At 43.0% G+C, this 17649-nt stretch overlaps 1 protein-coding gene across 2 annotated transcripts in view; it reads left to right on the forward strand.

The window, feature by feature from the left end:
• Nucleotides 1-1670: 1670 nt before the first annotated feature.
• Nucleotides 1671-17649, forward strand: part of DSCAM (DS cell adhesion molecule) — a 570150-nt gene continuing 554171 nt past the window's right edge. Inside the window, exon 1 of one of the 2 annotated variants that reach the window (XM_069760714.1) lies at nucleotides 1671-2395. In XM_069760714.1, the coding sequence (XP_069616815.1) occupies nucleotides 2353-2395 (43 nt within the window). In that variant the 5' untranslated portion in view covers nucleotides 1671-2352. The remainder of the gene's footprint in view (nucleotides 2396-17649) is intronic. The other variant, XM_069760715.1, reaches the window with a different exon arrangement.

Here is a 17649-nt window from a genome sequence, read left to right on the forward strand (position 1 = left end):
GAGAGTGGTCTGAGAGTGGGCAGGGTTTAACAACTGAGAGTGGGCAGGGTTTAACAACAGAGAGTGGGCAGGGTTTAACAACTCAGAGTGGGCAGGGTTTAACAACTGAGAGTGGGCAGGGTTTAACAACAGAATGGTCTGAGAGTGGGCAGGGTTTAACAACAGGCAGTATGAGATTGGACAGGGTTTAACAACAGAGAGTGGTCTGAGAGTGGGCAGGGTTTAACAACTGAGAGTGGGCAGGGTTTAACAGAGTGGTCTGAGAGTGGGCAGGGTTTACAACTGAGTGGGCAGGGTTTAACTGAGTGGGCAGGGTTTAACAACTGAGAGTGGGCAGGGTTTAACAGAGTGGTCTGAGAGTGGGCAGGGTTTACAACTGAGTGGGCAGGGTTTAACAACTGAGTGGGCAGGGTTTAACAACTGAGAGTGGTCTGAGAGTGGGCAGGGTCTAACAACAGGCAGTATGAGATTGGGCAGGGTTTAACAACAGAGGGTGGTCTGAGAGTGGGCAGGGTTTAACAACTGAGAGTCGTCAGACTGAGAGTGCATGGCCGAACGAGTACAACGGTGTATGGGAGAGTCGGCTGAGATGGCTGTCAGTCTAACAATCGTCTGACAGCCATCTATTGTGTGTGGCCGACTTTACTGTCAGGTTTCTGTATAGATTACAATTGATCACAGGAATCCAAGTAAGGGGCTGACACTTTGTGATCACCTTATTGTCAAGGGATTCTTGAAACTAATGTCTTGAGGTGTTGGATGTAGTATTTTTTTTTTTTTGTGGTGGTACTTTTCCTTTAAAGCGGGTTGATACGCTCTTATTCTGAAATCTTAGGATGGTAAATAAATCAGTCACAAAATAGAAACACTGATGCTCTGAGACACATGACAAAACACATTACCAGACTGAAAAATTAACAGCCGAAAAAAACAAATACTGCCTCTGAGCTCAGCCAATCACATGCCTCCTGGGGAATATCATTGTAAATAAAAAAAAAAAATAAAAAAAAAAAAAATCAATGCTTAATAAAAAGTCTGGTGCTTCTTCTGTGCGTTCTAACCCGTGCTGTGACACGGTGCACATAGAGGCTTATTAACATGTACATTTTACAAAATTACAACGTCGTTCCCCTAGTTTTTGGAAAAATTTCAGAAGAAAACATGATGAAAAACAATACTAACAGGACAACAATTAAAATCTAAATATGTAATTTTAAAACTGGCATTGCCTTTGGTATCTAAAAATGAATAAATAAAATCGCCATATTACCGTAAAAAGATCTGTGATGATAATTACAAAATGGAAGAAAAGTCAGTTTTATGTAGTCAATGTCATATACAATAACTATTTATTTGGCTAAAATTTGAAAAATGAAGGGAAAAAAATAAATAAATATATACGATATATATATTTATCTTTTTTTTATTATTGTTAGAAGTACATCTGTTCTGCATTTCAGTTATAGAAAATACATAAAATTCAACTAAATAATAAAAAAAAATATTTAAATATTGGAAATGATTAGCGGACCAGGTTTATGAAGTGACATCCATTCAGATATAGGGAATCGAAAAAAAAAAAAACCTGCAGCTTGTCGCACCAATAAAAATGGAGCAGGGGTTGGGTAGGAAAAAAAAAAAAAACCTGCACTCGCAGGACTGCCGCTGTCGCACCAGCACCGCCGCTTTTGCCGAAAGTTCACGAAGCGCGCTGGTCTTTCTGGGGTTTTTATTTGGTCCTCTCTATGGATTCGCTCGGTTGCTTAGAAGCTGCACGTTGACAGAGAGGGAGACCCATGAAAGGGTTAACGCTCTCCTCTTCTGCACAGAGGCAGAGGGATCAATCTGATTATAGCTGAAGAAGAGGAAAGATGCGCTTGCTTGTCTGCCTGCTGCCTGGATCTGGTGGTTGAAGGTTATGTCTGAGGGTTGATTTACATTTTTTTTTTCCCCCCTTTTTTATTTTTATTTTTTTTTATTTTTTTTTTGTATTTTTTACATACAGACATTATTGCACGCAGGGATGGTCTTGTGCTTGCATTTAAGGATTTTTCACCTGTGGACCTGAGCCTGGTGCTGTTTCTTTTGCATGTGAAGAACACACCTGGGTTTAAAGCACCCGCCTCCCTTCTCCTGTAGCAGCCGTTATCCTCCCTGTATCCTACAGCCGGGCCAGACCATCCATCTATCTCTGGACCTAAAAATATCCGTCCACGGAGCCTCTATCACCAGGTTTAGAGGACGATCAGCCCCCCTGATCTGCAGGAGCTTGGAACATTTCTGCTGGGAGAAATAACGAAAATCGAGAGCTGAAAGAGGCTGAGCCTGGAGCGGTGAGGATTTGACAGGAGCATGTGGATACTGGCCGTCTTCTTGTTCCAAAGCATCGTAAATGGTGAGCAACCTTACGCTATACCCCCCTTATTCCTTCCAGCTGATCGGTACAGGATGGCAGCTAATTACAGAAAAGACAAAAATCCCCCTCCCCTTCTCCCCATCCATCCCCTCCGTCAGACGGTTATTACTGCCGAAGAGAAAAACGCTCGGTAATCATTTAGGCTATGTTCACACTTTGCAGATTCCACTGCGGATTTTTCCGCAGCAGAATTCCAAAATCCGCAGTGAAAACCCGTCGCGGTTTTTACTGCAGATTTATCGCGGTTTTTACTGCGGTTTCTTCTGCGGAGTTTCATCTGCAGTTTTCTATTGGAGCAGGTGAAAATCCGCAGAAAAGAAGTGACATGCTGCGGAATGTAATCCGCAGCGTTTCCGCGCGTTTTTTTCCGCAGCATGTGCACTGCGTTTTTTGTTTCCTATAGGTTTACATTGTTCTGTAAACTCATGGGAAACTGCTGCAGATCCGCAGCGGTCAAATCCGCTGCGGATCCGCAGCAAAATCCGCAAAGTGTGAATATAGCCTAACACTAGCGGCACAGATGATGCAGAGCTGAGTTGGTCTGGTTTATCTGCAGTCCTATGTTAAAAAAAACACAAAAAACAGTCAGGTGACAAAGTCGGCACTGCTCGATCTGTAGCCGATTTTCAGAGGCTCGATATGGATCGGAGTGTAGATTGGATTGGATTGGATGTCAGTGGTCGTCGTTCAGGGCGCAACATAGGATTCGTCTCAGTGGCTGCAGTCAGACGGCGGCCGGGATATTGTGCTGCTGTACATGTGACCGACACCTGTATACATGTATCTACAGTACTGGATATAGGGCAGGGGCGGATACATATATGTCATCTATCGTGTGTATGGGAGGGAGGATGGGAGATGTTCTTATATAGGAAATCGTATGTGTGTGTATAATATATATATATCTACGTGTGTGTGTGTATATATATATATATATGTATATATATATATATATATATACATGCACACACGCATATGTATCCATACATACCTGCGTGTGTATATATATATATACATTGATATACATGCATTTGTGTATATGTTTTCCCCACATCTGTATAAACCTGAAGTAGTCTGTGAAATTTACAAAAAAATATTTTCTCGCTTGATTTATCATTGTCACACTGTATTAAAGGTTTAAAGTTGAAATGGCCAAGGGAAATAAATTCACGCTGCATTTAGACAAAGTAAAAAAAAAAAAAGTGCTTGTACGTGTGTGTTTGTACGTATGTATGTATGTGTGTGTGTGTGTATATATATATATATATATATATATGATATAGTAAGGCATGGATGATATAGGAAAGCTTATATGTATGTACGTGTGTGTATATATGTATGTATATATATATATATATATAAATCAAAACTATTGTAACGTTTAAAAAAAAAATGCTTGTTAGACGTGAGCCCTCAATCTATTGCATTTACACCAGAGAATCCGAAAGGAAGGAAAATTAAAAAAAAAAACACTATGCACCGTATATTGTAGGGTGGATGTGTGAATTTTGTTTTTTTTGAGCCTTCGTTCCCCTGGCACATACAATTGTAGCCCTTAAATAATCATCTGCCTGTACTGCGCCGAAGACTTAAGTGGGGGTTGTAAAATTAATCCCAACCATCACCCCTCCATGGATCAGACAAGAGGAAGGGTTCAGAATTTTCAAGATTCTGCCCCCCCCCCTCCTCCCCCATTTAAATCTTGAGGTCTGGCTTTTTTTTTTTTTTACATCTGTCACCTGCAGCTGAAGCCGCCATAACGCATTGCAGGAGATAGGCCTTGGAGAGCGGCTGGTGATGGCTGACGGGTAGCCGCAGTCCGTTCAGGGGCTTCTCAGAATTTTTGACACATAATTAAAAAAAAATATATAGAAATTATTTTTTTTGGGGGGGGTGGTTAATGCAAGTCGTCCTAAAAATGAGTAGGATGATAATATTATATAGATCTGTACATTTTTGTTGTATTTCCTCCTTCTGTCACAGAGAGAGAGAACTGCCAGGGCATAGCGACTGCAACAGGGTCCACGGAGAGCAGGCCGGGCCCCAGGTTAGCTTCCTCCCCTTTTTTAAGGCAGAGCTACCAGATTTATAATGTTAGCAAGGGAGGGGATCGTAGATATTGAGGAGCAGGGGACAAATACTAGGGCTTGGTAATGTCGACAATCACTAAAAGGGGGATCGCTCTACTGTTAGTTCCCTCCTGGCATTGAGCTCTCATTTTGCCCTCTTCCTTTTTATGGGGGACTCATGGGCAGTTTTTCTATAAGACCGTATTCACACAGTTAAAGGGATTGTCTAAAGTGTGAGACGCCATGGCAGACCTGGCCCATCCTGGTTGGCCATTAAGTTGAACGTCCGGCATGTAATGCCTCATGTATCCTGCAGAGGCCACTGCAGTGAAAACGTATAGCCAGTCATAGCTAATAAAATTTGATCGCTACTGATTAATGGACCCAAAGCAGTCAGCTGATAACCATCCTGACTATAGGGCACATGGACTTTATAAGAGGGGGGGTCCGGCTCTGAATGGTTGACACTCCTCAAAAAATTGCTTTAGATTACAGATTTAGGTTTATTGATCCTGCCATGTTCATTGCTTTTGTACATGGGAATATATTGGATACTCAAATTCTTATGGGTCATCTAATGACAGACCAGGAAGTGGCAGGTGGTGTCCTAAAAAAAAAAGGGCGGTATAATATCTAATCTGGGCTGCTTAGACCATTAACTGTTTATAGGAATACATGACAAATAAATAGGATTTAAGGCTTTGTGGGGATAATGGAAAATGGGCCTAAAACGAGAAACATGAACGAGCATTCATAGCTTTAAAAGGAGGTTTTCCAGGATTCTGATATTAATGAATTTCCCCTTGAATAGGCCATGGGAGAGTGACTCGTGGTACTTCGTTACCTTCATTGCTTGCCATGTACATCGCTGCCCCTTCTGTAGTGGCTGTACCTGGAACTGCAACTCAGTCCCTTTTTTAGTGACTATGTCTGAGCTGCAAATCCAGTATGACTGCAGTGACCTTTTTCACAGGGGACTGTCATCCATCTTCATCAGAAGCATGGTGGTGGCTTGATGATGCATACAGTGAAGCATGGTGGTGGCTCATTAATACTTAAAGTGCAGCATGGTGGTGGCTCAGTAATGCCTGGCTCGGTGATGCCTACAATGCTGCATGATTGTTGCTTGGTGATGATGATTCCTATAGTGTTGGAAATATTGGTTCTCGTCCACAATCAAATATCACCAAAAATGGCTGAATAGAGTTTTAAGTAAGTCGCAAGGTAAAGCCGATTCCAGGATATATCCTTGTATATACAGCTCATCGGCGTTGTGACATGTAAACACGTGCACGCCGCAGATTGCCCTCGTCAAGGGTAATTTATGCATTCATATGGCACTTTGGATTTCTCGTCTGCAGATTGAGTTTTGCGCTTCTTGAGGGTCTTGCATATTAAGCACATGTTGTAAGTCACCCTGATAGCTCATTATATTAATGTGCAACATATGTGCACATAAATCAACTTGGAAACAAAGAGAAGCAAGTTTATAGCGTTATATTACATTAAGAAATTACTGTGCGGACCAAAAAACGCTTGGAATAAAACCTAAATCTATCTTAACTGTCTACTGGTGTAAATCTAATCCTTATTTATGGATTTAGGACAGATAACATCAGGGGTGTCAAACTGCATTCCTCGAGGGCCTCAAACCATGCGTGTTTTCAAGATTTCCTTAGCATTGCACAAGGTGCTGCAATCATTATGTGTGTAGGTGATTAAATTATCACCTGTGCAGTACAAGGAAATCCTGAAAACATGACCTGTTTGCAGCTCTCGAGGAATGCAGTTTGACACCCCTGGATAACATGACAAGGGGCAGCCACCATGTCATACCACCAAGCTGGAGGGGCCATACAGTCAGCATGCACAGGTCCTCCATGTGCTTCCCTATCAGATCCGTACCGCGTAAGAAACAGTCAAATCTTATTAAAAACTGTGAAAAATCAAAGTTGGGCATTATATGACAATAGTCTGCATGTTGTGTGTAACCCGAGAATAAGGTGCCCATGTACCTTAGCCTCATTCAGACGTCCATTTTTCACATATGTGTTCTATTTTTGTTTTTCATATTTCTATGATGTGTTTCTATTGTGTTCTATTTTTGCTTTTTGATAGACTATGTACCCAATGTATTCTATGGATATGTTGACATGTGATTTGGCAGACCTTGTGTTGTTGATTTTCACAGACCTATTGACTTCTATGAGTGATTTTGATCAAGGACAGCCCTGGGATTGCAGACAATCTGTGCGCTGTCTGTGATTAACAAAGGAATGAATAAAAGAAACTTCGCAGTTTATTTTTTTTTTCATACATAAAAATCACTGATGAAACTAGGACACTTTTTTCCATACTTGAAGAAGCACGGACGTCTGAATGAGGCCTTGGATAGACGTTAGCTGACTCCCCATTGCAGAAGAATATTTGGCGTCCACGTGTTTCAATGAAAAGAGAGGAGTAAGCCGCTGCCAGACACCTCTGTCCCTCCAGCAGGGGGGTAACTATAGTGGATGCATAGGTTTCAGTTGCACCCAATCCCTGCAGCCTAAATGGTCCGTTTGGCACATAGGAGTAGACCAAGACTATACTTGGGTCACCTGATGCAGATTTTGATAAAATTATGCTACTACCCTCCAGACCCCTCTGGTGGCTGAATATCTGAATATCTCATGGTCGAACAAGAGGATCGAAAGGATAAATCCTTCTGACATTTTGTCTGGGGCGAGTGAGGAGACCCCCATACACATTAGATGGTTGATCGTCTTTTCTGAAATCAGGGGATTCAGCCAACTTTTCTCTGTGTGTATGTGAGCCTTCAAATGTCATGCACATCAGAGAGTGGCCTTCTGCGCAGTACTGTGGTGCCGTAGGCAGATATTTTGTCGGGGGAGAGTCTGAAGACCCTCAATCACATTGGATGGCCAAACGGTCCTGCTCATCAGTGGATTCGGACAGCTCAAATTCAACAGGCTCTCTCCTCGATGTAGTCTATTAGTAGAATACTCTGTAGGCCCCATACACATTAGACTGTCGGCCGATACAATCAATAGCAGCTAGTTTGGACAAATTTAGTCTAATGTCTATGGCAGCCCTTAGCTGTGCTACCAATGACAAGCTATGCCTGTAGGATAAAGGAAGGGCACACTCCGGGAAATCGGAGACCTGTATAGATCCACCATGGCCTCATAGATATCTGTGGGTGCTGCTTTTATGTTTATTTGCTACAATACAGTCCTACATCAAATGGCAAACCAATAATATAAAATTCCAATATTTTTAATCTATTTCTTTTTTTTCTTTTTCAAGGATCCCATTGTTCTCACAGCCGTACACATCGGACGCCCTTAGCTACTTACTGATTTGCTCGATTTCACATTTGCATAATGTGCTTGTGCAAATACTATATGTGCACATCGTTAATCCCCCCCCCCATCCCGACCACAATTATGAAAACGAGGAGCAATGATTAATGACCACCACTCACTATTTAACTTCTTTTCACTATGCCAACAGCAAGGAGCCACCGCTCTATTTATAGAGAGACTTTTTTTTTTTTCCCCTTCCTGCCATAGATTGTAAGTTAAGATTGACAGAGCAGTCACGTCCATTGTGAAATGTCTGGAGGATGCAGAACAGGGAACACAAAGAGACCAGCGAAGATACAACCATGTGACTTTTTTTATCAGTTTTTTTTTCTAGCATACATGCAGTTCCCAGATAGATGAACTTAGCAATTGAGGATACAGAGGCAGTAGTTGCACCTGAGCCCTGGAATACAGTCGCCATTATTACAGATGACACATGGTAGCTGGGGGGGGACTTGTTACATATCTGGCGCTGGGACCCTCACACATTGAGCCTTGACCCAGATAAACAAAAAAACTGCAGCGCTCCCACCATCACAATCCTGTGAGTTGGATCCTAAATTTTTATTGTGTTAATATTGAGAAATCTAAGGATCAGTATCGGATTTAGGCCTTATTTAGGCGTCCAGGTTGACGTATGCGTTCTCGCCGTGTTTTTCATGGACAGAACACAAGCCCATTCTGGTCTTTAAGGCTGCTCATTTCTCCATTATTTTATTTTTTTTCTTGGACACCGTTTGACCTGAAAAAAAAAAAAAACAACGTAGAAATGTTCATTTTTGGACCAATTTTTTGGTATAAGCTTACCCTTGGATTATTGTTGTGTGCTAAAATTTTAAAAAAAAAAGGACTTCTGAATGATGCTTCCCTTGGAAATTTGCAAAGGATTTTTTCCACATCACGTGCTAATTACAAATGTTATAGTTATATCTTTGATTAAATAACCCAGAACTTCATGAGTTAAATTCAATACAGGCAGCTGAGATTAGACATTTTGGTGAAACGCCGCTCCAGCCACGAAAACGTGTCCCGCATTGCCTATGCTTGCCTTTGATAATGTCACGATTCCTGTGTAGTCTCTTCTGGCCAGGGCCTTGCCTTGGATACAAAATGCGGCTTAATTATGGGTTAGCCTTGCAATAAGCTACTAAGGAGAGTCAAATTTGTATTACATTTTTTTTTTTTGTATTTGATTCTTGCGCGATGACTCGATGTCGCTGCCGTTTTTGGATTTTTCTGATATTTTTAGCATGCACCAAGTAGATAGAGGCTAATAACCATTTAAATCTGTCAGAGAGCCTGCAGGGGTTTGACACATTCTGTGAAGAGATGTCTGTCCCCAGATCACGAGAAAAACCTATTAGAGATAGATCTTACTAAAAGCTTGGAGTTTTAGATTTATTCCTCTTTTTTTTTTTTTATGTATTCTGTAACCCTTTGTTTTCCGTCACTCCAATGAAGTACGAGCAGCAGCCATTTATCATGGCATCTCCTCATGCAGATTTTTATTGTTCCAAAGGTTATCTCTGTACATGTGACATTGTGGAATAGCTGCTGTATATTCGCCTTGGTACGTTTCCTTTTGTCATTTAATGAAAGCCGACACATGAATTTCTCTTGCATTAGGCTGGATAATTAACCAGTAAGCCGCCACAGCTAGTCTTCCAAAAAAGATATAGCTATCCAATGAGAATTAATGGTAGAAGTCCGTGCATATGTTCACGCTTGATAGTTTCGCCAGACTTTTTTTTGTAATTTAAAAAAATTTATTAATCAACCCCAATTTTTCTTTTTCTTTCAATTAAAAACACAAAGAACAAAACCTTAAAATGCCTCCAAGTTAACATAATTTGTAGGTTAGACTAGGCTAGGCCTTGGTTCTCACGTTGTGTATTTATTGCAAATTTTACACCAACATTTTTAAACTGAAATTCATACCTTTTCATGTATTTTTATGAGAGACTAGCTGAAGAGCCCGGCGTTGCCTGGGCATAGTAAATATCTGTGGTTAGTTATAGCACCTCACTTCTCTTATTTTCCCATCACACCTCTCATTTTCCCCCTCACATCTCTCATTTTCTCCCTCACACCTCTCATTTTCTCCCTCACTCCTCTCATTTATCCCTAACACTTGTCATTTCGACCTCACATCTGTCATTTTCCGATCAGTCCACTATTTTCCCTCACTCCTCTCATTTTGCACTCACACCTTTTCATTTTCACCTCACACCTCTCATTTTCACCTCACACCTCTCATTTTCACCTCAGTATATACATGTTTGTCATCTCCCTTATATATAGTATACACCTGTATGTCATCTCCTGTATATAGTATATACCTGTATGTCATCTCCCCTGTATATAGTATATACCTGCTGTGTGTCATCTCCCCTGTAGATAGTATATACCTGTATGTCATCTCCTCCTATATATAGTATATACCTGTATGTCATCTCCTATATATAGTATATACCAGTATGTCATCTCCTGTATATAGTATATACCTGTGTCATCTCCCCTGTATATAGTATATATCTGTGTGTCATCTCCCCTGTATATAGTATATATCTGTGTGTCATCTCCTCCTGTATATAGTACATACCTGTATGTCATCTTCTATATATAGCATATACCTGTATGTCATCTCCTGTATATAGTATATACCTGTAGGTTATCTGCTACTGTATATAGTCTATACCTGTGTCTCATCTCTCCTGTATTAGACCTCGTTCACACATTATTTGCTCAGTATTTTTACCTCAGTATTTGTAAGCTAAATTGGCAGCCTGATAAATCCCTAGCCAACAGGAAGCCTGTTATGATAGGCAATTCAGTAACACAATGTACATAGCGATCAGAGCACATACAGTGATCTGACAATAACCCAAAATAATAGAACGAGCTCTGAGACGTGGAAACTCTGTAGACCGCAATTCCTGATCCTCTCCAAACACAACTAGAGGCAGCTGTGGATTGCGCCTAACGCTCCCTATGCAACTCGGCACAGCCTGAGAAACTAACTAGCCTGAAGATAGAAAAATAAGCCTACCTTGCCTCAGAGAAATACCCCAAAGGAAAAGGCAGCCCCCCACATATAATGACTGTGAGTAAGATGAAAAGACAAACGTAGGGATGAAATAGATTCAGCAAAGTGAGGCCCGATATTCTAGACAGAACGAGGATAGGAAAGATAACTTTGCGGTCCACACAAAACCCTAAAGAAAACCACGCAAAGGGGGCAAAAAGACCCTCCGTACCGAACTAACGGCACGGAGGTACACCCTTTGCGTCCCAGAGCTTCCAGCAAAACAAATAGACAAGCTGGACAGAAAAAATAGCAACAAATAGCAAAGAAGCACTTAGCTATGCAGAGCAGCAGGCCACAGGAATGATCCAGAGAAACACAAGTCCAACACTGGAACATTGACAGGAAGAATGGATCAAAGCATCAGGTGGAGTTAAGTAGAGAAGCAGCTAACGACCTCACCAGATCACCTGAGGGAGGAAACTCAGAAGCTGCAGTACCAATTTCCTCCACAAACGGAAGCTCCCAGAGAGAATCAGCCGAAGTACCACTTGTGACCACAGGAGTGAACTCTGCCACAGAATTCACAACAGTACCCCCCCTTGAGGAGGGGTCACCGAACCCTCACCAGAGCCCCCAGGCCGACCAGGATGAGCCACATGAAAGGCACGAACAAGATCGGGAGCATGGACATCAGAGGCAAAAACCCAGGAATTATCTTCCTGAGCATAACCCTTCCATTTAACCAGATACTGGAGTTTCCGTCTTGAAACACGAGAATCCAAAATCTTCTCCACAATATACTCCAATTTCCCCTCCACCAAAACCGGGGCAGGAGGCTCAACAGATGGGACCATAGGTGCCACGTATCTCCGCAACAATGACCTATGGAATACGTTATGTATGGAAAAAGAATCTGGAAGGGTCAGACGAAAAGACACAGGATTAAGAACCTCAGAAATCCTATACGGACCAATAAAACGAGGTTTAAACTTAGGAGAGGAAACCTTCATAGGAATATGACGAGAAGATAACCAAACCAGATCCCCAACACGAAGTCGGGGATCCACACGGCGTCTGCGATTAGCGAAAAGTTGAGCCTTCTCCTGGGACAAGGTCAAATTGTCCACTACCTGAGTCCAAATCTGCTGCAACCTGTCCACCACAGTATCCACACCAGGACAGTCTTAAGACTCAACCTGTCCTGAAGAGAAACGAGGATGGAACCCAGAATTGCAGAAAAACGGCGAAACCAAGGTAGCCGAGCTGGCCCGATTATTAAGGGCGAACTCAGCCAAAGGCAAAAAGGACACCCAGTCATCCTGATCAGCAGAAACAAAGCATCTCAGATATGTTTCCAAGGTCTGATTGGTTCGTTCGGTCTGGCCATTAGTCTGAGGATGGAAAGCCGAGGAAAAAGACAAGTCAATGCCCATCCTACCACAAAAGGCTCGCCAAAACCTCGAAACAAACTGGGAACCTCTGTCAGAAACAATATTCTCTGGAATGCCATGCAAACGAACCACATGCTGGAAGAACAAAGGCACCAAATCAGAAGAGGAAGGCAATTTAGACAAGGGTACCAGATGGACCATCTTAGAAAAGCGATCACAGACCACCCAAATGACTGACATCTTTTGAGAAACGGGAAGGTCAGAAATAAAATCCATAGAGATATGTGTCCAAGGCCTCTTCGGGACCGGCAAGGGCAAAAGCAACCCACTGGCACGAGAACAGCAGGGCTTAGCCCAAGCACAAATCCCACAGGACTGCACAAAAGTACGCACATCCCGCGACAGAGAGGGCCACCAAAAGGATCTAGCCACTAACTCTCTGGTACCAAAGATTCCAGGATGACCAGCCAACACCGAACAATGAAGTTCAGAGATAACTCTATTCGTCCACCTATCAGGGACAAACAGTTTCTCCGCTGGGCAACGATCAGGTTTATTAGCCTGAAATTTTTGCAGCACCCGCCGCAAATCAGGGGAGATGGCAGACACAATTACTCCTTCCTTGAGGATACCCGCCGGCTCAGATAAACCCGGAGAGTCGGGCACAAAACTCCTAGAGAGAGCATCCGCCTTCACATTTTTAGAGCCCGGAAGGTACGAAATCACAAAGTCAAAACGGGCAAAAAACAACGACCAACGAGCTTGTCTAGGATTCAAGCGCTTGGCAGACTCGAGATAAGTCAAGTTCTTATGATCAGTCAATACCACCACGCGATGCTTAGCTCCTTCATGCCAATGACGCCACTCCTCGAATGCCCACTTCATGGCCAGCAACTCTCGGTTGCCCACATCATAATTTCGCTCAGCAGGCGAAAACTTCGTGGAAAAGAAAGCGCATGGTTTCATCACTGAGCAACCAGAACCTCTCTGTGACAAAACAGCCCCTGCTCCAATCTCAGAAGCATCAACCTCGACCTGGAACGGAAGAGAAACATCTGGTTGACACAACACAGGGGCAGAAGAAAAACGACGCTTCAACTCTTGAAAAGCTTCCACAGCAGCAGAAGACCAATTGACCAAATCAGCACCCTTCTTGGTCAAATCGGTCAATGGTTTGGCAACACTAGAAAAATTGCAGATGAAGCGACGATAAAAATTAGCAAAGCCCAGGAACTTTTGCAGACTTTTCAGAGATGTCGGCTGAGTCCAATCATGGATGGCTTGGACCTTAACCGGATCCATCTCGATAGTAGAAGGGGAAAAGATGAACCCCAACAATGAAACCTTCTGCACACCAAAGAGACACTTTGATCCCTTCACAAACAAAGAATTAGCACGCAGGACCTGAAAAACCGTTCTGACCTGCTTCACATGAGACTCCCAATCATCCGAGAAGATCAAAATGTCATCCAAGTACACAATCAGGAATTTATCCAGGAACTCACGGAAGATGTCATGCATAAAGGATTGAAAAACTGATGGAGCATTGGCAAGTCAGAACGGCATCACTAGATACTCAAAATGACCCTCGGGCGTATTAAATGCAGTTTTCCATTCATCGCCTTGCCTGATTCTCACCAGATTATACGCACCACGAAGATCTATCTTAGTGAACCAACTAGCCCCCTTAATCCGAGCAAACAAATCAGATAACAATGGCAAGGGGTATTGAAATTTAACAGTGATCTTATTAAGAAGGCGGTAATCTATACACGGTCTCAGCGAACCATCCTTCTTGGCCACAAAAAAGAACCCTGCTCCCAATGGAGACGACGACGGGCGAATATGCCCCTTCTCCAGGGATTCCTTCACATAACTGCGCATAGCGGTGTGCTCAGGCACGGATAAATTAAACAGTCGACCTTTTGGGAATTTACTACCAGGAATCAAATTGATAGCACAATCACAATCCCTATGCGGAGGCAGGGCATTGGACTTGGGCTCATCAAATACATCCCGGTAATCAGACAAGAACTCTGGAACCTCAGAAGGGGTGGATGACGAAATTGACAGAAATGGAACATCACCATGTACCCCCTGACAACCCCAGCTGGACACCAACATGGAATTCCAATCCAATACTGGATTGTGGGCTTGTAGCCATGGCAACCCCAACACGACCACATCATGCAGATTATGCAACACCAGAAAGCGAATAACCTCCTGATGTGCAGGAGCCATGCACATGGTCAGCTGGGTCCAGTATTGAGGCTTATTCTTGGCCAAAGGTGTAGCATCAATTCCTCTCAATGGAATAGGACACTGCAAGAGCTCCAATAAAAACCCACAACGTTTAGCATAATCCAAGTCCATCAAATTCAGGGCAGCGCCTGAATCCACAAACGCCATGACAGAATACGACGACAAGGAGCATATCAAGGTAACGGACAGAAGAAATTTTGACTGTACAGTACCAATGGCGGCAGACCTAGCGAACCGCTTAGTGCGCTTAGGACAATCAGAGATAGCATGAGTGAAATCACCACAGTAGAAACACAGCCCATTCAGACGTCTGTGTTCTTGCCGTTCAACTCTGGTCATAGTCCTATCGCACTGCATAGGCTCAGGTTTAATCTCAGATAATACCGCCAAATGGTACACAGATTTACGCTCACGCAAGCGTCGACCGATCTGAATGGCCAAAGACATAGACTCATTCAAACCAGCGGGCATAGGAAATCCCACCATGACATCCTTAATGGCTTCAGAGAGACCCTTTCTGAAAATGGCTGCAAGCGCAGATTCATTCCATTGAGTGAGCACGGACCATTTTCTAAATTTCTGGCAATATAGCTCTATCTCATCCTGAGCCTGACAAAGAGCCAGCAAATTTTTTTTCTGCCTGATCTACTGAATTAGGCTCATCGTACAGCAATCCAAGCGCCAGGAAAAACGCATCGATATCACTCAATGCAGGATCTCCTGACGCAAGAGAAAATGCCCAGTCCTGAGGGTCGCCACGCAAAAAAGAAATGACGATCCTAACCTGTTGCGCTGGGTCACCAGAGGAGCGAGGTTTCAAAGCCAGAAACAGTTTACAATTATTCTTGAAACTCAGAAATTTAGTTCTATCTCCAAAAAACAAATCTGGAATAGGAATTCTCGGTTCTAACAAAGAATTCTGAACCACAAAATTTTGAATATCTTGAACTCTTGCCGTGAGCTGATCTACACATGAAGACAGACCTTTAATGTCCATTGTAACACCTGTGTCCTGAACCACCCAAATGTCTAGGGGAAAAAAAAGACAAATCACAGTGCAAAGGAAAAAAAAATGGTCTCAGAACTTCTTTTTTCCCTCTATTGAGAATCATTAGTACTTTTGGCTTCCTGTACTGTTATGATAGGCAATTCAGTAACACAATGTACATAGCGATCAGAGCACATACAGTGATCTGACAATAACCCAAAATAATTGAACGAGCTCTGAGACGTGGAAACTCTGTAGACCGCAATTCCTGATCCTCTCCAAACACAACTAGAGGCAGCTGTGGATTGCGCCTAACGCTCCCTATGCAACTCGGCACAGCCTGAGAAACTAACTAGCCTGAAGATAGAAAAATAAGCCTACCTTGCCTCAGAGAAATACCCCAAAGGAAAAGGCAGCCCCCCACATATAATGACTGTGAGTAAGATGAAAAGACAAACGTAGGGATGAAATAGATTCAGCAAAGTGAGGCCCGATATTCTAGACAGAACGAGGATAAGAAAGATAACTTTGCGGTCCACACAAAACCCTAAAGAAAGCCACGCAAAGGGGGCAAAAAGACCCTCCGTACCGAACTAACGGCACGGAGGTACACCCTTTGCGTCCCAGAGCTTCCAGCAAAACAAATAGACAAGCTGGACAGAAAAAATAGCAACAAATAGCAAAGAAGCACTTAGCTATGCAGAGCAGCAGGCCACAGGAATGATCCAGAGAAACACAAGTCCAACACTGGAACATTGACAGGAAGCATGGATCAAAGCATCAGGTGGAGTTAAGTAGAGAAGCAGCTAACGACCTCACCAGATCACCTGAGGGAGGAAACTCAGAAGCTGCAGTACCAATTTCCTCCACAAACGGAAGCTCCCAGAGAGAATCAGCCGAAGTACCACTTGTGACCACAGGAGTGAACTCTGCCACAGAATTCACAACAGAAGCCCTCCCCCTGGCAGTATATATTAGCTCACACATACACATAATAGACAGGTCATGTGACTGACAGCTGCCGTATTTCCTATATGGTACATTTGTTGCTCTTGTAGTTTGTCTGCTTATTAATCAGATTTTTATTTTTGAAAGATAATACCAGACTTGTGTGTGTTTTAGGGCAAGTTTCGTTTGTCAAGTTGTGTGTGTTGAGTTGCGTGTGGCGACATGCATGTAGCGACTTTTGTGAGATGAGTTTTGTGTGGCGACACGCGTGTAGCAACTTTTTGTGTGTCGAGTTGCATGTGACAGGTTAGTGTGGCAAGTTGTGTTCAGCAAGTTTTGCGCGTGGCGAGTTTTAAGTGTGGTGCCTTTTGAGTATGTGCAAGTTTTGTGTGAGGCAACTTTTGCATGTGCTGCAACTATTTTGCATGTGGCAATTTTTCCGTGTGTGCAAGTTTTGCATGTGGCGAGTTTTCCGTGAGGTGAGTTTTGCACTTGTGGCGAGTTTTGCGTGAGCTTAGTTTTTGCATGTGGCGAGTTTTGCGCGTGGCGAGTTTTGAGCGGTGACTTTTGTGTTTCGACTTTTATGTGGCGAGGTTGGTGTATGTGTGGTGAAATGTGTGCTGAGGGTAATACGTGTTCAAGCACGTGGTAGTGTTTGGCGCATTTTGTGTGTGTGTTCATATCCCCGTGTGTGGTGAGTATCCCATGTCGGGGCCTCACCTTAGCAACTGTACGGTATATACTCTTTGGCGCCATCGCTCTCATTCTTTAAGTCCCCCTTGTTCACATCTGGCAGCTGTCAATTTGCCTCCAACACTTTTCCTTTCACTTTTCCCCATTATGTAGATAGGGGCAAAATTGTTTGGTGAATTGGAAAGCGCGGGGTTAAAATTTCACCTCACAACATAGCCTATGACGCTCTCGGGGTCCAGACGTGTGACTTTGCAAAATTTTGTGGCTGTAGCTGCGACGGTGCAGATGCCAATCCCGGACATACATACACATACACACACACATTCAGCTTTATATATTAGATTTCTGTTGCTGAAGCACACAAGAATAATCAACAGCAAAATAATGCCAGGCCAGCCATTTAATTCATACGGATCATGGCAGTACAACGAATGCTTGCATGCGGAGCGCATCTTATGGAAGTTATAACATGCATCGCGATGCGAG

The sequence above is a fragment of the Ranitomeya imitator genome, chromosome 3 (assembly GCF_032444005.1).
Source record: "Ranitomeya imitator isolate aRanImi1 chromosome 3, aRanImi1.pri, whole genome shotgun sequence".
Lineage (NCBI taxonomy): Eukaryota > Metazoa > Chordata > Amphibia > Anura > Dendrobatidae > Ranitomeya > Ranitomeya imitator.